The 23,415-nt window shown below is 46.5% G+C and overlaps 2 protein-coding genes across 3 annotated transcripts in view; both read right to left on the bottom strand.

The window, feature by feature from the left end:
* The window catches only part of LOC135914909 (limulus clotting factor C-like), a 51,260-nt gene extending 42,408 nt beyond the window's left edge, over positions 1 to 8,852 (bottom strand). Inside the window, exons 1-5 of one of the 2 annotated variants that reach the window (XM_065447842.2) lie at positions 8,705 to 8,852; positions 7,560 to 7,720; positions 3,945 to 4,105; positions 1,493 to 1,588; positions 2 to 166 (exon numbers count right to left, since the gene is read on the bottom strand). In XM_065447842.2, coding sequence (XP_065303914.1) covers positions 2 to 166; positions 1,493 to 1,588; positions 3,945 to 4,105; positions 7,560 to 7,711 — 574 coding nt within the window. In that variant the 5' untranslated portion in view covers positions 7,712 to 7,720; positions 8,705 to 8,852. Of the gene's footprint in view, position 1; positions 167 to 1,492; positions 1,589 to 3,944; positions 4,106 to 7,559; positions 7,721 to 8,692 lie in introns of both variants that reach the window. The other variant, XM_065447843.2, reaches the window with a different exon arrangement.
* Positions 8,825 to 23,415, bottom strand: part of LOC135914921 (calpain clp-1-like) — a 34,012-nt gene continuing 19,421 nt past the window's right edge. The window contains exons 10-12 of the mRNA XM_070533292.1: positions 14,462 to 14,670; positions 10,820 to 10,958; positions 8,825 to 8,961 (exon numbers count right to left, since the gene is read on the bottom strand). Of these exons, the coding sequence (XP_070389393.1) occupies positions 10,946 to 10,958; positions 14,462 to 14,670 (222 nt within the window). The 3' untranslated portion in view covers positions 8,825 to 8,961; positions 10,820 to 10,945. The remainder of the gene's footprint in view (positions 8,962 to 10,819; positions 10,959 to 14,461; positions 14,671 to 23,415) is intronic.

The following is a 23,415-nucleotide window of genomic DNA, read 5'->3' as shown; positions in this document are numbered from 1 at the left end:
CCGCATTTAGGGCTCGGTTCACTCCACACTCCGTTCCCCAGGCAGGTGGCGGTGGTGGCGCCCATAAGGTAAAAGCCGCGCTCGCAGGCGAAGTAGGACACCGTCGGCGTCTCGGGGTGGTCCAGAGTCACCTGCTCGTTGGCGCCTATCTGAGGCGGCATGCATCCTGCAACGGAAGAAGCGGCCACGGGTGGCCTCAACCCAGTTAACACAATTCCAGCAGAGGCATCTTCAGGCGCTGACAGAGTTACGTCATCTTGATGATCAAGGTGAATATGACAAGGAAAGATTGTTCACTCACCGAGAGGTGCAGGGAGGTAAAGCAAAATTTACAACTATGTGTGGAGGTCAATCAGACAAATGTATGGTTTGCAACAATACCAGGCGGTCACGGTAAACAGGATAGAACGAGGAAAAGAAGGAGAGAGTAAACACCATGTGGACTGAAGAGGATGCACTGAAAGAGTACAGGCGGTCGCTCAGTCCGGTGCATTTCAACAATTGCGATACAGTATGCGAACTGGCCTTTGAGCATGACAGATGTGGTCGCGATTTCATAACATTCGCCGTAACTCAAGAGAAAGTAAGTAGGTTACGCTGAAACTGCCATCGCACTCTTCACGACTCCCAAAACAGACAAACAGACCGGCTCACGGTCAAGCGCGCACAAACAAGGATAAAGTGAGGAGCAGACAACATAAGCGCTTACTTTCAACTGATCATGTGCTTACAAAATTACATTATTTCAACGCTTTCCTTTATGACGTCACAAGACCCGAATGCCGACATCAGGTGGCCATGCTCAGAAACTTAGTTTCTGAGCATGACTGTGGAATACAAAACAAACAGCCATGTAATCCCTTATTCAACATCTGTAGGATAGTATATAGCCAAAAATGAGAATCAGGATGTTGGGGAGATAATTGAACCAGATAGCATTGTAAAGTCGGGTGTGTCGTGTGTCAGCGCACCTTCTGTTTTTCTGTCGTCCAAAGAAACTAAGTTTCTGAGCATGGCCACCTGATGTCGGCATTTCGGGCTTGTGACGTCATGAAGGAAAGTGTTGCAATGAAGCAACTTTGTAAGCACACGATCTATTGGAAGTAAGCGCTTGTGTTGTCTGCTCCTCACTTTGCCCTTGTTCGTGCGTGCTTGACCATGATCTGGTATGCGTAATCAACTAGCCCAAAAGTCCGTGCTCTTGAAACAGACCAGAAACTTCAGTGGGAGGTTACTCTGAATATATGCTGTAGCTCCGCATCTTTAACATATCGTGTTTATTTGGTGCTTTGCATAAACATATCTCAATATTTTAGACGCCTTGTGAACAGACAAATCAACTGCCGCAAGAACCTACCATAGCTAGCGCTGCAAAGGGCAATGTCCATGGCAACAGAGAGTATGGTGTTGTCATAAATTAATCACTTCACTGAGACTGAGTTTGCTGCAGGATAACTTTTACAGAACCAGTAGCTCCGTTGTATGGACGAACCTGAAAACTGCTCGCAGTGGGTGCCGATGAAGGAGGGCGGGCAGGTGCAGGCTCCTGTATTAGAGTCACAGGTTCCACCGTTCTGGCACTGGCAGCCTGAAATCAAACGAAATCATTTTTCTGTTACATGGCACGAGCCTGCAGGCCGCAGCACCAGTACTGCCGCTAAGGCCCATTCGTGCTGCGTGCCAGTTTAGCAGGCTGTCGAACTGTTATTTTTCTCAAAGGATACTGCTTATCTGTACTGTAGTGTTCAGTTGCTGTGCCCGATTGGCCACTCCAAACGCGGCACGCGGAAAAGCGACTCAGCATCGTGCAAGGAAAATGGCGCGTCGTGACGGAAATGTAAACGCAGTAACGCTGTTGACACAGTAAAGACGTAACACAAGAACGAGAGAAAAATTACTAAAGCGACACTTGGTCAATCTCCAATAGTGGGTAAAAACCAACAGAGTTGCCGGCAAACTCACTAACTAACTAGCTTACTTAATTACTTACTATCATGACATGACCAGGCAGCTCAGCTGGCTAAGGTGAATTCTGAAGGGTTCGGGAAGAACGTAAAACAAGGTGCATAAGTCCAGTATGGTTTTCTTTTTCGTTTATTTGGCTCTCGCTTTGTGTGCCTGTAATTTTTTATGGAACGTTTAGTTGAGAGGCAGCGCTAGTGTTTCTTTCCGTCATTTGTCATTGCTTTCCTTGGCATATCCTTTTAAAGCTATGTATAGTAATTTCTGCCTGCACTAGATTGTTTCCCTGGCTTTAGCAAATTTTTTCTTATTGAAACTAACGAGTCCCATTGTGTAGATTACATTCTTAGTTTTGCTTTTGTTTAGTTTGTATGTGAAATGTTATTGTTACGGCTTGTGTTTTGATTACATATTTTTCGCCCTCGTGTTTCGAACAGTTGCGATACCCTTATACTTATCATTGCTTTTTTGTCCTTATTCGTCGGAGACGCTTTTTACTATGCCCTGTTGTTATAGCACTTTTTTTTTTCATTTGCTTCGCATTGTTCGCGATGCTCATTTTATATATATGGCATTTCTAAACAATGATGCACTGCCTTTCGGTTCGCTAACGCCGCGCAAACGCCCATGCGGGGCTATGGTGTTGGGCTGCTGAGCACGAGGTCACGGGATCGAATCCCGGCCACGGCGGCCGCATTTCGATGGGGGCGAAATGCGAAAACGCCCGTTTGCTTAGATTTATGTGCACGTTAAAGAACCCCCAGGTGGTCAACATTTCCGGAGTCCTCCACTACGGCGTGCCGCATAATCAGAAAGTGGTTTTGGCACGTAAAACCCGATAATTAAATTAAACGCCCATGCGGGTGCCAGCGGCTTCGTCAAGCTGTCCATGTGGCAGCTTTTTTCTGCATGGCCCTCGCGTCATGTACTGATGCAAATAAACATCATTGTCGTTGTCATTGTTCACTTTATAACCCTCTAAGGCAGTCACAAATTACAAGTGACAAATTTTTGTTACTTTCTTTCTTTCTTTCTTTTTTCTTTACGTATTGTTAGGAATGGCCGGACGGGGTGGCAACGTGCCAGCTTTCAGCCCGCTGCACGTGTTCCAATCCGGCCGGACGGGGCGCACTTCGGAGAACTGCGAATGGCCGGCAGCCACGTGGCGCGTGGTCAGCTCAGGAATGTGCTAGCCGCCAGCGTCACCCGAGACGGAGCAGAGCTCTACGAAGCCCTCTGACGTCGGCACCGAGAGCTATGCGGCACCGAGAGTTCTACGAAGCCCTCTGACGTCGGCTCCGGACACTCGAACGTGGGTGCCTTTGTGTGTGTGGGCCGTCCTGCGGGGGTCAGCTAGTTTACAATGACTGGACGAACATTTCCGTCCACTTGGCCTCCGTCCACGGGGAATCCGTCCACGGGGCCTTCGAACGGTGACGTCGAACTATGACGTCAAGCGGAGAGAATATAAGCAGCGATTGCCGGCTGCTAGAGTGTGCTCGTCGTCGGGAGCTGAGTGCTCGTTGTCATGCTAGAAATGTACTAGTGAGCTGTGTGCTCGTAAGCTGTTTGTTGTATGCTAGTCTTGCCGGCTCCATATGGGAGTCGCGCTAGACTGCCAATGCATCTTGTTCAAAATGTTAATATGTAAATAAACCCTGCTCGCCTAGTCCTGTCCTCCCAAGTTCATCCCTACAGCTACGACTGCCAAATCTTACAACTGAATGGCAACGGTGAGATCGGCCTACAGCTCGTAGATCGTCCGACAACAAATGGTGGCAGCGGCGAGATCGTCCGACGAATCTAATAGTATGAATCGTTCTGTCATAAGCCGTACAAACAGCGTTCAAATGTATCTGCAAATGCGTGACTGGAGATGTGCGCGTCAGTTCCTCCCCATTGCATGATGCACCAAGTAGTCATCTCAGATCACAGCGGAGACAGTGCACCCACGGCATGTTGAAAGTGCATGTGCCACTCACGTTCCTCGCACCATTGGCCGTAGCGGCCGGGAGGACACGTGGCGCAGCTCTTGGCGTCGTCATTGCACTCCTTGCAGTTCTTGAGCATGGGGCACACTTCCTCGGGCTTGCGATTGCTGCACGGCCGGCACTTGAATTGCCACCGGTGAACGTAGGTGCACCTGCGGGTGGAAACCGAATAAGTGGCGCTCCTACAACCACAGCAGATCCCCAACCTCCTTGAAAAGGATTCCGGGAGTTCCCGCCTCAACTGTTTAGCAATGTTTGTGAGATTCCTCCAAGGTGCAAGTTCTTGGAGCAGATTCTACAGAAAACTTCCAGCAACCTCTCCTTACCAATGCGCCTCGAGGGAACCTAAATGAGTTTGAAATAAATAATATCTACTGGCGATTTAAAATGCGTAATGGAATAAATGCGCAAAAATATAGCTTGTTAGTATAAGATAGCCTGGAAGGATAGCTGCGGTGTCTTCAAATGTCATTCCTGTGAAATGAAAATGAGAGCGTGTGTGGCTCATGCGATGCATGCGACAGCTTTGTGGCTACTATTGACAGGATTAGAATTTTGGGAAAGCCTCCCATGTACCTCTTCATCGGGCGTTGAGGAAAAGGTGTGCGGCGAGGCTTTCCTCCTGTCTGCCTTCTGCGAGCCGGCGTATAGCGCTGTTTGAATGTGTTGCTGTCGCGAGCTTCAGAACGATTTGGAGATGTTCTAGCTCATTATGCATGTAATTTACACGATAGGATTTATACGAGTTCCTACAAGTTGATATCAGTTCATACGAGGTCATCGAAAGACCACTGCGCAGCCTTTAGGAGCAGCAGTAGCTACAGTGCGCGGAAATTTCTCTTGATTTGCGCAGAAATGCGGCACCCGCATCGTCAACCGCGGTGTGTGTATGTGCTGTGAACTGTTTCGACCGTATCGATTTTCACTGGACAAATACAAATGACGTCTGTGAATAGCCAGCGTGCGTTGTAAAGTCTTCTCAGTCTCTGATTGCATGGCGTGGGAGCTAAAACAACCTACCGCTAGTGTGCGGTCATCCCAAGGAAACCCCGAAACACCTAAATGCAAATCGTTACGAAACTTTTGCGTCAGCCATGGGCTTCATTCTCACGCGTTTTAAGTCTAGTATACTTGAAATCACTATACACTACGTCCCCGTTAGCCTTCTTTATGAGGCCGATGAATTTGCTCAACACAGCGAGCATTGCGGTTGATAAACGAGTATGATACATAAAAGCATTGCGCTTTTATGTATCTGTTTTATTTATGTATTTGTGAGGACACAATTTCCGTAAGACGGGTGAGTGCGTCTTAGACGACGGCACCAACAACACTGAACAAACAAAGGTTCGTTTTTTGGGTTTTTTTTTTTTGTTCGCGCGGAAAAAAATACTAAACACGTGCTAACACAGCAATAAGCTCGCGTATGGTTATGCCACATGCTCGGGCCATGCGCTGTATAAAACAAACAGACCTATACCTCGAACGCTCGCGCAGTCTGCAGCCAGTCGCTAGTCCACTCGACCAGTGTGGTTCACACTATACGGTATGCAGTTATTACTAACGAAAACTGCTTTACTCGTGGAGAGAGACCTCGTCCAGCAAACAAGGCGCTCACGCAATGTGTCTACAAGTAACAATTTGAAGGCACGTCAAAGTAAATTGAGCAAGTTATTCTGCAGCAGAATTGCAGCGACGTTGTTACGATAATCACATGTTCGTAACTACTTATGGCTGCTAAACTAGAGCGTATAATAACAGTGACAATGCTGCAGTGGGGTAACATTCCTGAAACAAATTTTCAGAAATACACAACCGATCTCGGAGGCTGCTCAAACAAGCGCGCACACATCGCACTGAATGCTCCGTCCACCTCAATATCAGAAGTACCAGCCATGTCAACTTAAATTACTTCGGCACGCCTCGCAGAACCGTTTCCAAAGTAGAAGGCGCCATGTCACGCGCAGTATAACACCCGAGCGCGAAAAAAACAACCGGAAACTTCCGCCGAGCATACAAAACAGAGCACTCGCCCAAGCCAGCACTGCGACTGCCCATAGATTGCGCCACTGCATACGCAATATGGCGGCGCCCTTGTAAAAACAGTCTATATGCAGATTTTCTTTCCGTGTAATCGAAAGCGTCAGACTCTGGAAAAGAAATTACATGACAATCTTCAGCCTTAATTAGGATGATGAGTCGAGATTTCAGATCTCGTTTGTTTCTATCTTAACAAATATCATATGTGTTTGTTTCTCTTTTATTCGACAAATCCTACTGCACGACAGAGGTTTCATAAGATAAAGCCGAAAAGGCATGCAACGCGGAGATTAGCTGGTAAGTCTGGTAACAGTTTCTATTTTTCTTTTCTTTCTTTTTTTGATCGTGGCTGAGGACCCAGTCACCCACGTACATCCTTCCCTCAATGTCCATTATGCAAGTGGCCTGGACGGGTACGTTCATTCAGGTGCACCATAATTACACGTCGAAAAAAATGATCAGCCTAAACCCGATCACCATCACAGCTTAGCACACGCTATCGTAGTAATCAGTCACGCAGCCCATCTGCGGAACAGTATTCTCACCAGCTTTGTATTATTTCATGCCAGCTGCTAAGCGTTGAAGGAAAATACAATGTGCGATGTAAATATCCTGTTAAAAGATTACAGATGTTTGCAAATACTATTCGGATGCAATATTCATCTTGCTTTTAGCTAGGGTTGTTCAAAGAGCAAAATTTTCGGGTTCAGTCGGATACAGATATTTAAATAAAAAATAAACACCCTCCCAATATCGAATGGAATAAGAAATATTTCCACTTGCTGAACAAAGTAAAAGTTAAGGTTAAGTGGAGTACATTTGTGAAGAACGAGCAGGCGTATTTACGGTATTTAATACATGTAATACCGTGAACAACTAGTTGGCAGGCCAAATGAGCAGCTTGTAAATCAGGAACCAATGAAAGGTGTGGTGTGTGGTGCACCAGGATAATGAAAGTAATGAACAAAGAAATACACAGAGTATTACAAAGAAATACAAAGTATTACACAGATGTATGAGTAGTACTACAGACCAGCAAATCGTTGTGAAGAAATTTAAACGTTATGAGACGCCGAATGGAAAGTTGATTAGCCTAAATCAAAGCTACCAACTTGTAATCTGCCTAAGGTGAGGCACATTTCTTAAAAGCTTAACAAATGACGTGAAGATATGATCTCCTTCATGGGCTCATTTAGAAACCGGTTATCTGCGCAAGAACCACGCTTTTTCTGCAAATGAACCGTTCGGAAAAGTCCCCACTCCCGTCGATCATTCTCCATGACGTCTCCAAATATCTTGTTATCACGTACATTTTTTCGGACAGCCACAATTATTCGATAACTTCTAACAGAGAATTCTCAGATTGAATACGAATTGAGTGCCAAAGACTACTCGATTCGATTCGATTCAGAGTTTCGAATACTCGGAAACCCCTACTTTTGCTGGAATTTTTTACAGAGTTGTCTGTGCATGATTTGCAGCGTGTTTGTTTGACAGGAGTGAACGCCACTTCGCCAGGACTCATCTGGTAACGTCGTTCACAACTCCTCGCGTTCTGGAACTCACTGTTTGACGGTTACGTGCAGCGTGTAACCAGGTGTGCCGCACTGGCAGCTGAAGAAGGTCTTGCTGCAGAGACCAATGTTGTAGTCCTTGCTGCCTTCGACGCCGAGGCACAGAACAGCCAGTAAAATTGACGAGAGCTGCACTTTCGTCATGGCTCGAGTCTGGAGGGAGAAGCCACCGGCAAACTATTAGTTTCGTTAATCACTCGCATCTCCTCGCACAAAGCCTCGAAGAAGCAGCGAACAGAGTTGGCTAACTAAGTCAGTGTTGTATATACGTGGCGGAGTTTTTTAAGTGCTGAATTGCCGCACCATAAGATCCGTTTCTTGCCTTTCATGTACAAACTAAACCGAGTGCTGCAAACAAACAAAACACAGTTGGCCACTGAAACCACACCAGCAAATAAAACAAAGAAGTGCGAAGCGTTAACTATCCCAGGAGTGTGCACTGCATTAGGAGAACCGCCGTCTCATACTATTCTTCTGCCTCATATTGAGGGATTTTCTGGCATAAATTTACAGACTTTTTACCTTCCTTTATAATTACCGCTGTATCGATTAGGTTCCGGAGAGCTTAATCACGCTACTACATGTTCTTGTTTGTACCAGCTGACACCTGTCAATTGATTCAAAACATGGGCCTAAAATTGGGTCATAGGGGACAAAATGCTTGCGAATTCAATACTGCTAACCTCCTCAAATACTTCACTGCATGAAAAACTGCCACGGCGAACGAGCACACAATTGAATACGTTTAGGTGCGACTAAAAGCTGAGTGAATCGGTGTGGATTCCCGATTTGAAAGGTTTGAGCGTAGAAGACATGGAAACGAAAGGAGCGAAAAAGACAATGATTGCATTGCCTGCTTTTTCGGTCTGACTGCGTTCGTGTATCTTGCGTCTAACCTTTGAAACAATTAGCTTGTTAGCTTCGCCAACGAGCAGTCAGCCGATGGTCAATGACACACTTTGGTTGTGAGTGACGGCATCTGAAGCACGTATTTTACTACAAAACGCCGAGTTTTCTCTCTGATCTGCATGCGAAGCAAAACAGCGCCGCAGCGAAAGAAGAACCAAGCACGCTGTCGCGCGTCACACAAACTGGCTAGGCGAAAAGACGGTGCGAAGGACTCGCCTTGAGACGCACCTCCGGGCGCCGGAGATAGATCGAGCCCCAGCCGAGAGCAATCGTGCCAGGCCAGGCACACTGACGAGGAAACCGGACTCGACTGCGCGGGGGAGGAGCCGGATAGCGAGGCTTCGCCACCTTCCTCGGCGAAGGCGCGATCGACGCCGTCTAATCGACCCTTGCCTCCTTCGCGCTTTGCATGCGTACGTCACAGCGCAACCGACGTTTGCCATCCCGAGGAGAGGCGGGCTTTTCCCGCGCCGCTTTCAAGCATTCTGTAAAGAGAGAGAAAGCCGGGAAGCAACCAGTGACAGTTAAAAAACTTCCTGGTCTTGCCACGCTGGGCGAGAGCGGCAATACACCGAACGAGCTGCTTACTCGAGGCTTTACTGTACGCGCGTTTCGGTATTCGCGCGGAACGTTCGGGGCTCGCGCACGAGGGTGAACGGCTTTATCAACGCCTCGCACTCCTCTTTCAACGATACCGACGCTCGACGCGAAAGCGAACACCGGCGCAATCAGCGCGCACGTGCTCGTCCTCAGCGTTGTTCCGCCGCTGGGCGGATTTCAGCGCTAGATTTCAGGACGGATCCGGAAAGCGATCCTGGGCGGAGCGTCGAATATGTGCCCCTCGTAAGCGCGAGCTTTCGTGAACCGTCTAACCCCAAAGAGCCGAATGCTCGAAGCTGTCGCGAGAGCAATGTCATTGTTTGTTAGTAAGAAAGGCGGCATATAGGCTGTTTCCTGCTCAAACTTATGGAAAAAATGAAATGTTTGTTTGAGAAAATTGCTTCCCGTTGAGCTAACACGCACGCTGTCAAAGCAGTTCTTGAAACTTTGCGAACTAAGAAGAGCACGGATGTTGACCTGAATTTGCGGTCCACGGGCTACATGATGTGCCGGAATGAAGTTACGAATGTCTTGCGTTTCCGTAACACTCACCAGGGCGACAGCAAAGGGATACGTAAGTTTATCAAGATCGATGCACAACTGTGGTTCTCAGAGGACCACACTTCTGCATTGCCAGATGGGTCACCTTACCGCAAGCGGCGTCGTGGCTGGCTAGAAGCGGGGCCAGAGCGACGCAAAGCGCATCGCGATGCCGCCTTGAAGTGCGCCCAGTCGGCGCCGCCTGATGCCGAGCTCATCATGACGTCTCGGTGTCTGGCAGCGTCTGCTCGTGGCTTCGTGAATGTTTTGCAGTAAAGCTTGTATTGCGTTAAAGATAAAGTAGTGCCCAGACTAGGAGTGGCAGGGTACATTTAGTACTTAGTAATGCCTTTGCACACAGAAATTGCCTCGCACTTAATAGTTCATTGACGCACCTACACGAGCGAAATATTTAAGAAGGTATATTTGTTCTTCATGATATTTGTTAATGAGACAATGCCAGGTTAATTTCGCTAAATAAACGTGAATAGATCTGTGAAAGAAATTTCTACTACGCTCCATTGAATAAAGAGCTTATATTCAGTGTCCCTTTAATGCATCAATAAGTAAACAGTGGAGCGTGTAGGAGACACTTTGCACAAGCATCGTAATCATTTTTTTCTGCGACCGACTAAGCAATACCAGCTTCTGCTTAAGGAATCACTTCTCCTTTGAACGTGTGCGCCGAAACCAATGAAGGCTAGTGCAAGGAGCGAGTACATATACTGATAAATAGACGTAAGCAAAAGCTCAGATCCAAGAGTATTGCTAGGAACGATGAGCCCAGCAACGTCACGCAGAAAAGATAGTGACGTTTAGCACTTAAGTGAAGTGCAACCATTTTTTTTATGTTAGCAATAGGAGTTTGCGCCCTAAGTGATTATGAAATATTTTATACGAGACTTTTCTTTTTCCTCTACGCAGTTGCCTCGAAACGACGACACGCACTTGCGGTGGCAGAAGTGCTTCCTGCAAGATCCGCAGGACAGCCGTTTTATACAAGGTATTCATTCCCGTAGACATGCCTTGCGCTCAAATAAGAGACCGTGGCGAAATCATTTTTTTTTTCCTCTTGTTCCTAATTAAATCGCGGCCACGGGAAGAAGCAGCGTCGCGCGCATGCTACAAATACCTCCTGCGACGCCATGTGCAGGTCTAACATTTGCATGCATGTTCTTCACTGTATTCGCTATCAATACTCACGTTTGAGCACAATGTCTTGCTTGTGTCACAGTGAGGTCTCTCCACTAGGCGCAGGTATGTCTCTGGAGTGCTTTGTTCTTCGGAAGTTCGACCACCGGTGACATCGATGAGCAGACTTCTTTTCGCTCAGTGAAGCTCCCTTCGAGAGAAAATAATGACAATAATTGTCTTTGGTGAACTTGAAACTATTAGAGCTTCGCCGCCAGCATCACTTAGGTTTCCGTTTCTATGCTCGTGTATCGTGCAGAAACGGATAAATAAAGCAATGTCTCCGTATCGCGGCAAACGTCGCAAATGCATATCTACCGACTCCCCAGAATGTCTCGTAATGTTTACGCATTTGGGCTCCCTTGTCGATTTTACGAATGTTGCGTCAACTTTTACGAAAACTAAATTGTGTTCGGGAAGAAGTCTCGCTCGTCGACTGCCGAGCCTTTGATTGCAAATCGGATGGCGAATGTAGCCAGGAGGTCTTGCTTCAAGTAAGTTTATACACGCAAAAAGATACAGAGAAGTTTCTAAAGCAGGCAAAATCGGCAACACGAAATTCAATGCAAAAGTCTATGTAATCTACTACAAGCAATGTGTTGTCCATCAGTGTCTGCTAGTCCAAGCTTGATGGGGCTTGTTTGTTGCGTCTAAAGGTAAATGATCGTTAATGAAGCGAATATGTATCCGTTCCTCGAAAGGCAAAATCAAGAAGTGAACCGACAGTTGGAGTAGCACACTGTAGTATAAAGGTCACAAACAGGGATCAAGTACGTCAGAAAGGTTGCTTTACGTTTCAATAAATGGACCTATCTTTGTCAAAGGTCACCTACCGTTGACAAAGGATTTCCTATAACAAAGTTAGGTCCTCCTATCAAAACATAGGCCAGCCTCTCTGACGCACTTTCTGACGCAACGTCTGTTCAGAACAAGGTTTAATGAAAAGAAAGAACTCCGCGCAGCGCCCGCCCCCCCTCCTCATTCGAAGTTTACTCATTTTAAGGTTAATATAATGGCAGGCATGCGAATTCAGGTCGTTCTATTATCTTATGCGAAACGTTCGTGGTACTTAACATGGAAAAGTACTGCTACCCTTGTCGTTTTTATGCAAATGTTGCTTATCATTTCCATGAAGAAGACGAGGCACTCTCTACCCAAATTTCTTCAAAACAACTTACGTATGACGGAACATATGTATATGCAGTACATGATTTTTATTTATTTTAGGGTTTAAATTCTATAACCACGCTAAGGGAAAGGGAAAGGCTATAAAGAAGCATGACGGGTCGTCACTTCTCATAAAGTGCGCAGCAGTAGGTAGAACTAACAGTTGAAACTACACTGCCTGTGGCAGCAGATACCGGGAACAAGCTTGTCTCACATTAGTCCATACAGGAGAAATGTGCAACTCAAAAGTCCAAATACATAGCCAGCAAAATTGTAAGCTCTATGTAATTGGACCGTTCATTTGAAGACGACATTGCAGATATAGGTAACAACAGAAAATCTACACATTCTCAATTATAGCGAGTGTAATAATACTTCACAAAAAGACGGAAGTCCACCCTCCAAATCTGTCAAACGTGCGAAAACAATAACATACAAAGGAAAATCATATCGCCACAGACTGCGTACAGCCGTAAGGAGCATGTTTGTGATCCCTCAGTAAAGTCCATGACAATCAACATGAGCAAACAAATAAAACATTAAGTTACATTGCTACATTCGTTTTGAGGAATGCAGTGCAATCTTCATTACCATGCATGGTCGGTGTCAGGGAAAAAATGAAGCCACCACGAGCTTTAGCGTCGCTAATCCGAATGGCCCGATTAATGTTTCCGTTTTTTTTTTCGTTGCTTTCACCCTGCGTCGTTGGCACGCACGTCGCTCGGAAACCGTTGTTAGAGAGTTTAAACGTTTACGTAAACGCGCTAGCCTTCCCGGAATACCAGGATACCAAAGACGACGTGGACTGCAACAACCGCGCCGGCACAGACAGCTTGTGACGCTTTGTCCAACCCCCGTACTATAGACACCTGTGCATGTTACGAACGTGTGCTCGCTGAAGAAGAATAAAGATATTCCGACAGAACGCATCTCACGATGGATGTCGAGGTTCATGCGATGAGCACTCATACACTGCTGCGACACAACGGATTGCCACCGTCGAGACGCGTCGTTTATTCGTTGTAGATGCGCATCCTGCCTACGCTGTTGCGCTTGCCCTCTAGCGGCACCGCCTAGAAGTACGCACGTGGTGCGTGCGTGAGTATATACGCAGACAAGCTTGCATGAATATGTGCAAAGCGGGTTCGATTCAGCCCAACGCCGGATACAATTTAAATACTTTTTTTTATCGTTGAAGAACGGCACGTACCCAGTGACACACACCTACTGACCCATATTGGCGTCAAAGAGGTTTATTGAAATGTGGAAAATGTCCAGCGAGCCGAAGCTTGGGTGAAAGAGGTTGCTTGAATAATGAGACATACGCAATGGCACATATCCAGCGGCACAACCTCAGTGACACAACTTGACGTCAAAAGCGTTCATTGAAGAGTGACACGTGCCAAATGTCACGTAACGAGTGAGCCAAGTTGGCCCGTTGGTTGGTTTTGAACAAGGCTTACTCGGCACAGCACCCCGACGCGCTACCCATAAAACCACGGAACCCAAAGTTACCCAGTGGTCCAAGTTGACGGTCAAATATTTAGAGACCCAGGACAACAGTCCTTGAAGAATGTTTAGAGTACCTCAAGAATGCTCATCTCAATAAGAGATCGCATGGTAATGATTACGTCGCTACCGACTCTTCACTCCGGCACCTGAGTAGAATATGGCTGTTTAAATTCTGGGCCATTAAGCAGGTCATTCTAATTTGCGCATGGAAGAAGGCAAGCATTAGATGAAAGCATTGTGCAACACGATTAAAGACAAACGTATTGACCCAACATGTAATCGTTACATCAGAGCGCGCGGTAGGTTTTAGTACTACCGCTCTGCAAGCAGAACTACGTCAGGGCAGCCAAACATGAGCGCGTCGATTAAAAAACTTCCGGGAACGAAACATTCCCGGCCATTATAGTGAGTCTCAGAGGTCACGTGTTCAGCTGATACTGCGAAGAAAAAAGCGAAGCGAATGGTTTCACTGAGATTTCACTTGCGAAGGCGTGACGTCATGCTCCCTAGTAGTTCATTTTCTTCCTCTTCGTGTATGCGTCTCCGGTGAACCAGTATTCAGCGAAGGGCAATACGTTTACGCAGAAGCTAAATGTCCATATTGCCCAGACGAGCGCCTCCACGTTACAGATAATAGTAACAGAATATAATCAAAGAGAAAACAAATTATTACAAAATTGGGCTTCAGCCTGCTCCATGTCACACCCGCAAAAAATCGCAGCGCTAGAAAGCTCCAGAGGGGTAGGACGGCAGTGCAGCTACCTCACCGAAAATTTGGAGCGGGGCAGATACAACCGGCAATCATCTAAGCACCCCAGAGCCAGAGTCAGTCTTATGCACAACACTGGTTTTGTTTCTTTTGACAAAAGTTGTACGCGCATGTTCGCTAATGTACATTCAGTGGAGTGGCTATCGACATTCGTAAGGTACTGCCACGCCATTCACTGCTCAAAACTAAGGCGACATTCTGTTCACCTCAGTTGGAAGGGACTGCTGGCGTACACCCGTATCATGAACGCTCCGGGACAGTGTGGGTCGAAGGTGGCCGGTATGATGACGTAGTGACCAGGCCGCAGCTCGAAGCGACCGAACACCTCGCGGTAGTTGATGTACGCCCCGGAGTTGGCCACGTCCGGTGTGCGCGCAAAGTGGTCGAGCGATAAGCGCCGGAAATGGTCCAACGCCTGCGTCAGGATAAGAATAAAAAAGACCCTTACCGCTGTGCTCACTTTACACGAGGGCGCGTCATTTCTGTCGAGCTGTAGAAACACCGTGCAGTAAATATCGTCTCTTAGCTAACTTCATTCGTTGACTTGGAGTTGATGATATTTTTAAAAGCACTCGCATAAAATACTACAAGTGCAGGACCGCAAGAATAGTGACCAGAGAAAGTGTTTAACAGTGCAGTCCTAATTCTGGAGCATTCCAAGTCTCCACCCTAAAGAAGGCAGCCTAAAAAGCATAACGTGAAAGAGAACACTAATGAGAGCAATAACGAAACTCGCAGGACGGTTTAAGCGTTAGGTGCGGTGCGTGTTAGGAGTTTTCGCTCGCGATCTCTATCGCACCGAACCGCTTCGGAGTCTGAAGTTCGTGCTTCCTTCATGACTTTTCAGTATAAAAGATGTTTCATAGCGTTATGGTTTAAAACTACTATGCCCTTCGATACTAGAGTGCTCGAAGGCTTTCTAAGTATGCAATGCGGCGCTTGCCGCTTTCGCATTTAAAAAGGTGATCGGCAGCGATGACGCTTTCCCGCGCCATCAACAAATCCTGAAAGGAAAGGCAAGGCTTGACCTTGCCGTGGCGAAAGTTTCACAATACTTCAGGCGCAATCAGTTGGTTCCACCACGCGTGAAGATGATGACGATGATGATGATGTTTTATTTGCACCCATTTTGAAACAGGGCGGGGTCAAATATTCACCTAGCCTGCTTCATTTATTCGAGGTTTTACTACGCTTTTGCCTAACTGCTCTTGATCTTAATTTTCCCATTTAAAACTTCACTCCTTATATTGTACCATTACCTACGCTTCCAATCATATCCATTCTATCAATCCCTTCCCCGATTTTTTCCACCAATTTACTCATCTTCTCTTACATATCTTGACCGCTGAGTAGTTCATTCTTACAACTCATTTGAAACCCGACACTTCTAGAAGCTGGACACTCCCTGCGGGTCTTGCTGGGTGAATATCTTGGCATTCTATTACGAGTCATTTCCGGGGCTTTTTTTGCACCACACACATGACGTGTACAGCGGCGTATACTTTCTCCGATCTTCGTTTGTCTGCAGGCAGCCAGCTCAGGCCTAATATAGCAAGGCACTCCATTTTACGTTATCATAAGCACTTTCTATCCTGATTTCTTTCTTGCCTTGTTAAATCACCGTGGTCCTTTTGGTTTCCATTTTTTCCATGCAAGTTACCGCCCCCGTTTCTCTCACTTTATTTGTTACGACGTCTGCTCATTTACACAGACTCAGTTATTCTGTACTTGGTTGCTAATTTTGTTGAGAGAGAGAGAGAGAAAGTCATTGCAGGGTTGGAAGTTAGGGCAGGTAGGCCTAGTGTGGCTCCCAGGCAGGGGCGATGTCTTGGGCCCACGAGACGAGTGCCAGTTGTGTTTTGTTATCTGCTCTTGTCAGCAGCTTGTTCCAACCCTCCTCGCGGGGGCTCCCAGTAATGATTATGGGGGAGCGTTACCCTCGCATCCGCAGAGAATGTGTGCCCGAGTGGCAAACACTCCCTGGTCGCACTTAGTACAGACGGGGTCGTAATCTCCTCCAGTGATTAAATAAAGCCTAGAAGGACTGAGAATCGAATCGGTCTTTACTAACTTGTACACGGAGACGAGACGCGTGTACCCGCCTCCCCACCCCGACCTCGACCGAGCGCAAGCCACCATGCTTCGCAGACTAATTTTCTTGACATCTCCCTCCATTCCATCTCCGCGCTTTTCAGATACAGACTGTCATTTTTGCACTTTAGCCAGCCATTTATTTTCATCAATGTACCTTATTCTTCATTCAAAACTAACCTTGCTCTGCGCTTCTCTGACTTCATAAAGAGACAGAGGTCAAAAAGGATGGATGGATGGATCTTATGAGCGTCCCCTTTGGAACGGGGCGGTGGGTTGCGCCACCAAGCTCTTGCTACTATACTGCCTAATATTCTACCTAGGTTAAACAATGAAAAAAGACACAAAAACACTATGAACTACCACGCCCAAATTTTCTGATCCCCTATTGCGAACTGTGCTTTTGTACGTCTCCGTCTTTTGTCGTTTCCCTACTTTTCTTCCACCAATCCTCCAGTCGCCTCTTACTAATGTCTATTGCGGACATGTCTGCTTTACCACTGCTCCCTCTGAACCCAAGGGCTTCGAGGAGGCCAGTAGTGCCTAAATCGACCGCTGAGTAGACGTCTTCACATTCTAATAAAACATGCTCCGTAGTTTCCCTAGCTTTCCCACAGCAAGCACATGCTTCTTCTTCCTTCTTATATCTCGCTTTATAGGTGCGTGTTCTAAGGCATCCTGATCTCGCTTCGAAAAGTAATGAGCTTCCCTTTGAGATATCATAAATGGTTTCTTTCCTGATTTCGTTTTTTCCTCTTAAATAGTTACTCATGGCTCGTTTCTTTTCCATTGCCGCCACCCATGCGATTAATTCAGCTTCTCTGACTTTCCGCTTGACCTTTGTTGTTGTGTTGTCCACCCTACAGGCCGCATACTTGCTGGTAAGCTTCCTAGTTCTTTTCCTCCACTGTGAATCAATCCGAACACTCTCCCAGCCCATTTACTTTCTTCCATATTCCTCAGCCGTTCTTCATACTCAATTTTACTGCGAGCTTCCCTCACTTCAAAACTAGTCCAGCCCATATCACCCTGCACAGCTTCATTTGTAATCTTCCCGTGAGCGCCCAATGCGAGGCGACCCACTGACCTTTGGTTCCCGTCGAGTCCTGATTGTACCCCTTATTTATAGCAAACAACCCCATTTCCAAAAGTAAGTCCTGGAACCATTGCACCTTTCCACATACCTCGGAGGACTTCGTACCTATTGTATCCCCATAGCGCTCTGTGCTTCATTATGGCCGCATTTCTCTTCCCCTTTACTGTTATGGTTTTTTCCTGTGTTTCCATATATCCATTGCCTTCGTTTATCCATATACCAAGGTATTTATGTTCTGTTACCCAATGTATTTCTTGGCCCTGTATCTCCACTGTCCGTTCACTGTTTTCATTGAATACCATAACACCTGATTTTCTAACACTAAACTTCAAACCTAAATCGTTGCCTTCCTGTCCACAGATATTAGCCAGACGTTGCAAATCACTTTGCTTGTTAGCTAGCAACACAATGTCGTCCGCATAAAATAAACCTGGGAGTTGCTGTTCTATTACTGTACCCGCCTGTTTGTATGAGAGATTAAACCCGATATTACTTCCTTCTAGCGCCCTCTCCATCCTCACCATGTACATCATAAAAAACAGCGGGGATAAAGGGCACCCCTGCCTCAGTCCCTTGTTGATATGAACTTTCTCCTCCCTCCTCATCCCTTCCCATTCAACGCAAACGGTATTTTCTAGGTAAATCTCTCTCAAAAGCTGTATACAATCGTTACCTAAGCCTTTCCCTTCCTGGATATCCCACAAAATGTTGCGGTCCACGTTGTCGTAGGCTCCTGTAATGTATAAATAGGCCAAATACAATGGTCTGTTTTCTGCTTTTCATATTTCAATACACCGAGTAAGAACAAACAAGTTGTCATCCAAACGCCTACCTACTCTGAAGCCATTCTGAAGCTCTCCCAAAATGCCATTATTCTCTGTCCATGCTTGAAGCTTTAATTTGATTGCCTGCATTGCTAGCCTGTATATTACCGATGTAATGGTCAACGGTCTATACGAGTGAATTCTGTCTTTCTCCCCCTTTCCTTTATAAATCAAATTCATTCTACTTTGTCGCCAACTGTCTGGTATTCGTCTATATTTTAAAGTTCTTTCCACTGCTTTCACCAGAGTTTCCTTACTTTTTGGTCCTTGTTCATTTATCAGCCTAATGGAAACCTCGTCTAGCCCTGTGGCTGTACGCTTAGGAATTTTCTCTTCCGCTTTCTTCCAGTTTAAATTTGTAAGCACCAGCTGCTTTTCCCCTTGGGTCTCTTTCATGCTCTTTTTTTCAACAAGTATAACCTCGTCATTGCCTTGGAAAGATTCGGCTGTTGCTTTTCGGATGTAATTTATTGCCGCTTCTCCTTCGAGTCTGTTTTCATCTTCTTCTAGGATATGTTGTTGTATTGTTGTTGACTTCCTGCCTAATAATTTTATGTGGTTCCAAAATATTCTAGGTGCGGCCTTCTGTTTCTCACGTATTTCTGACAACAAACGTTCACTTTCACCTTTTAATTTTGCTTGCACCAGTATTTGAACCATAGACTTTTTCTCCCGGTATATTTCCCATTTACTAATTGCTTCATCCTGTGGCAACTGCGCCTTCTTTGCCTGCCTGTGCTCTCGAGATGCTTTCTGTCGTTCGGCTATCGCTTCTCGTATCTCCTTGTTCCACCAGCTTTTCGGTTTCTTTTTTCCTTTCCAACGAACATGTTGGTTCTCTTTCCGTATTTCTGTCTTTATTACACTTATAAGCTCACCATATTCCCACTCTTTACTTGGCCATTTGCCAAGCTCTTCCTCAACTCTAGTGACTGTATTTGCTATTTGTTCAGCGTTCAGACTTGGACTGGCCATTTTGCTCTCCTTGCTCTCTTTCCCAACTACATATCCCATATTCAATATGATGCGTTTATGGTAACTCCCTATGCTGTAAAATCCTTCCTCATCGATGACCATTTCTCTCAACTTATCATGAATTCGTTCTGTCATCAGGCAGTAATCAATCGTCGATTGCCGGTTTCCCACTTCCCACGTGATCTGTCCTTCACACTTAGGCCCTGTATTCACGATCACGAGGTTATTTTGCTCACAAAGGTCCAGCATAGACTTCCCGTTATTGTCGGTATAGCCATCTAAATCCTGTATGTGGGCATTCATTTCACCTAATAGGACAATTTCAGCACCACTCCCGAAACCCTTTATATCAGCGCTTATGCATTCCACTAACTCTTTATTCTTCTCTGTGCAATTTTTTCCGGTCCCCAAATACGTAACGCCCAGCCAAGTTTCTTTCCCACTCATTGTACCTGATAACCAAAGATGCTATTGACATAGCGAATTTACTCTTTTCCATTTGGCTCCCTGATGGATGAGCGTTCCGACTCCCCCTCCCTTTCTTTCCGACTTAGTTCTGTTGCATCCTTCCCAAACATAATTGTCAGTAACTGGTGGCTCTTCTGAGTCTCTAAGGTGCGTTTCTGTAACCGCATACACCCCTATTTGTTCTCTGTGTAACTGCTCCTCAATCTCTGCCCACTTTTCCTTTCTTCTGCCACCGTGCATGTTTATGTAACCTATTGCATGGCGAGCTCTTTTTCTTGTTTTCCTCCTTTTTCTATTATCGACGGCGATGCTCTTCTGATGTTCCCCTAGGGGACTTTCTTCATTACTATCTACTCTGACCTCCTGAGCGCCCGCGGGCCCCCTAAACAAGCAACAGCGCGACCACCAAGTCGCCAGCCCACTTCTCGTGCTAACCTGTAATTGAAGTGGATCCCGTCTCGCTTAAAACCACCGCAACTTCTCACTTCCCTGTTTACTTCGACAACCTCGAAGCCTTTCTCTCGGCTCATTTTCCATATTGCCTCATTAGCAGCCACTACGGCTCTTTGTACGTGACTGTCACGCACAGGCACCTCCGGCACCTTGCACACCACAATCTGCACCTGAGGGGATAGCTCACGCAAGTCGTCCACCCCCTTCACCGAGCGCTGGGCTAGTCCTGGCCCTTTCCTGTTTAGGACGTCATTTAGCCCACCTGCTACTATGACGAGGTTGCGCACGTGGGCCTTTTCCGCGAGCTTTTCTTTTGCTCGTTCCATGACAGAACCCAGTGTGCGCCCTGGAAATGTCCCTACCGCCACTCTTTTGTCGCCTTTCACCCTCTCCACAATTGCTTTTGAGCACCCAGCCAGGTTTGAATCACCTGCAATAATCACCCTTTCACTCTCTCCTACCTTTCCCTGCTTCCCTTTGTCATTTTGCGCGTGATTCGGACTCGACAAGGGGCATTGTCCCCTCGGCGCCTGCTTTTTCCGCGTAGCGGCCTCAAGGTAGGTGCTGCTCTTTCCAGCTAACCCATCATCACCCTGCCTGCGTTCCCGGATTTCTCTGACTCTACCGCGCCTGTCGCGTCGGGGGTCTGCGTTCCATTGTCACGCACATCCTCGTTCACAATGGCGTCCCTGTTCAGCTTTTCCTCGGCTGCTTCCAGTCTCTTTTCAACTACCTTCCGTGCCTCACGCTCCGTGTTTAGCTCATTTTTGAGCTCTTGCACCTGTTTGAGAAGCTCTTCCTGGAAACTCTCCATTTTCAGCAGCCTGGTATCGACATCACATTGTGTGCCGGTTGATTCGACGCCCTCTCCATTCTCACCCGTGTCCTAATCTGCCTTTAGGGTCGCCCGCCGTACTGCCTGCTTAGGCGGCTTTCTCGCCATGTATTGCACGGCTTTTTGCAACTGCTATAATACTATATCAATGCAGAGCACGTGCCTTCTAGAAATAAACCGATACGCACAGGATCCAAATCCTCAAAATGTCGCAAAGCAACTCTCACCACTGTTTCAAAAACAATCAATGCCGCGGAGACCAAAGGTATGACGCGCTCAACCACGCGGTCACGCTCTCACTTTTCTACCAAACACGCACAGTAAAACCACTAATAGCTATTTGTCTTGCCACTTCCATGCTACTAGTTAAAGACTACAAACACTCAACGTCCCACTAGGCTGCACATGTTGGAACACTTGGCACGAAAGGACGCTCTAATCATCCTGGAAAACAAACGTACACGAAGCACACCCGCGCACGCGAAATACGAGAGAAAAATCAAAAAGTAAAGAAACGGAAGAACCCCCAATTACTATGTAAAACCAGCAAATAAAAACAGAAGCAAGCTCAAAGCATGCACAAAAACTTATGATTTCGTCGTCGCCACGGAGCCCCGAAAAGCACGTCCATCCGCCACAAAATCCAAATCAACTACATGTTCCTACATGTAGGAACTACGCTACCCTGTTCCGAAGATTGGTATTTTACGGAGTGCACCGATTCTAGAGGCTGGCTGCCAATCACGAATTATCCTATAGCTGGCTATTGCACTTTAAGTTAAATTTGTCTACTGCGTTCAATTGTTCAGAGCTTCTAGGGCAAAAGAAACGCAGGGGGCAACGCCATCTGGTGGCATTGCAGGAAACCGAACTTTGCGTCCCATGACCTAACTCTCCTGACTCATTGGTGGACGCGCATGTGCCATCGTGAGCGCATTTGCCAATGAGAGAGGACAAGGGAAGATATCTTAGAGATGAGACGATGTTTGCGGGCAACGCCGACAAACCGAAACTAACAGTCTAAGAAAAGCTAAAGTTTTAACACAATCGCCAAGATTGGTATACTTATTTAAGCGTTTGACGAAAACATGTCTGGTCAGGTAGCATATATACTTGAAAAAGCACAAGGGTCACTGACCAAGTCAAAAGATAATTTCTATTACGGAACCCAGGCGCTTATTTTGTGTGCAATGCCACACAGTGTTTCCAGTGCCACACAGTTTTTCCAATGGCATTGCGAAGAAAGACTTCGTAAGGGTTCCGAGACGTCAAATAACTTTTGTCTGATCTATCAGAAACCTTCCCCTTTTGTTTTCTTAATAAGTATACTTGTATGCTTTGACACTCAGAGCAAGTGGAAACGAAAAAAATGACTTTTTTTTCTTTTTCTTAGGAGACAGCCATCAGTTCTTCAATATAAGCGGCGTTGTCCCTCCGACTACCATTCCTTCTTTTTTCATTTTTTCTAGGCTGAGGGACAGGTCAGGGTTGAATTTACAGATGACACAATTCCTGTTTTTAGACAATAGAGCAACATTGCTTGCAGCCCATTTCATCCGGAGCGGGTTACTTGCAGTCTCTCGTGAAGCCCACGACAGGAATTCTCACAGCCTAAAGCGCTAGTTCTAAAATAAATGCGGAATGAAGTGGGAAAACAAAACAGACCGACGAATTCTGTACCTCTAGGTGCCATGTACCCCACAGCTACGAAGTGCCGTGAAACGAATATAGTGCTTCCGCTTCACTCTATGGACTGATACTAAGGTGAGGGCATCTTGACCCCACAATCGGCTTGCTACAAACCAAAACTCATCTAGTAAGCTCTTGGTTTTCTTTAACTGCGAGCTGTGAGGTACAAAACTATGTGCGAGTCTCGAGTCAATGCGTTCGCTGCGCTCGAAAGCGGTGCGAATCGAGCCACACTCATCTAGCGTTGAACTTGAGATGCGGCTTAGGAAACTGAGTTATTCATCTAAGGGCTTGATTCAGAACCGCCAAGACTAACCACTTTTTATTGATGCGAGAGAGTCAAATGGCTCGCTGAGCGAAAAAGCCGGCGTCCCGCGTCCGTAACGGCACCTAAATTCCCAATGGCTGAGACACCGCATCGCATCAAGAGCGCGCCTCAACGGAGTTACCAATTGGCTGCGACGTGATGGCACGAGCGCTCCTCAACAAGCAGAGCGCGGAAGGGTACACCTTCTGCTGTAGTAGCGCGCCACGTGTTGCGTGAGGGGATAGGGCATCACTTATGTTATCTGTGTTATAAGTCTGTGTTATCTGCGCGTTCCTTATCCAAGTATACTCTAGCCTTCGTTCTAACTGCGCCTCGTTAAGGCCAAATCAAAACACTCCAAGAGTATCAACGTGCTCGCTTGCATTCAATGGGATTCAGAGGGATTCAACGGGATTCCGAGG

This window comes from Dermacentor albipictus, chromosome 2 (genome assembly GCF_038994185.2).
Source record: "Dermacentor albipictus isolate Rhodes 1998 colony chromosome 2, USDA_Dalb.pri_finalv2, whole genome shotgun sequence".
Taxonomy (NCBI): Eukaryota; Metazoa; Arthropoda; class Arachnida; order Ixodida; family Ixodidae; genus Dermacentor; species Dermacentor albipictus.
Note: the sequence above shows the minus strand (reverse complement) of the source record. Positions and strands in the feature narration are given on the sequence as shown.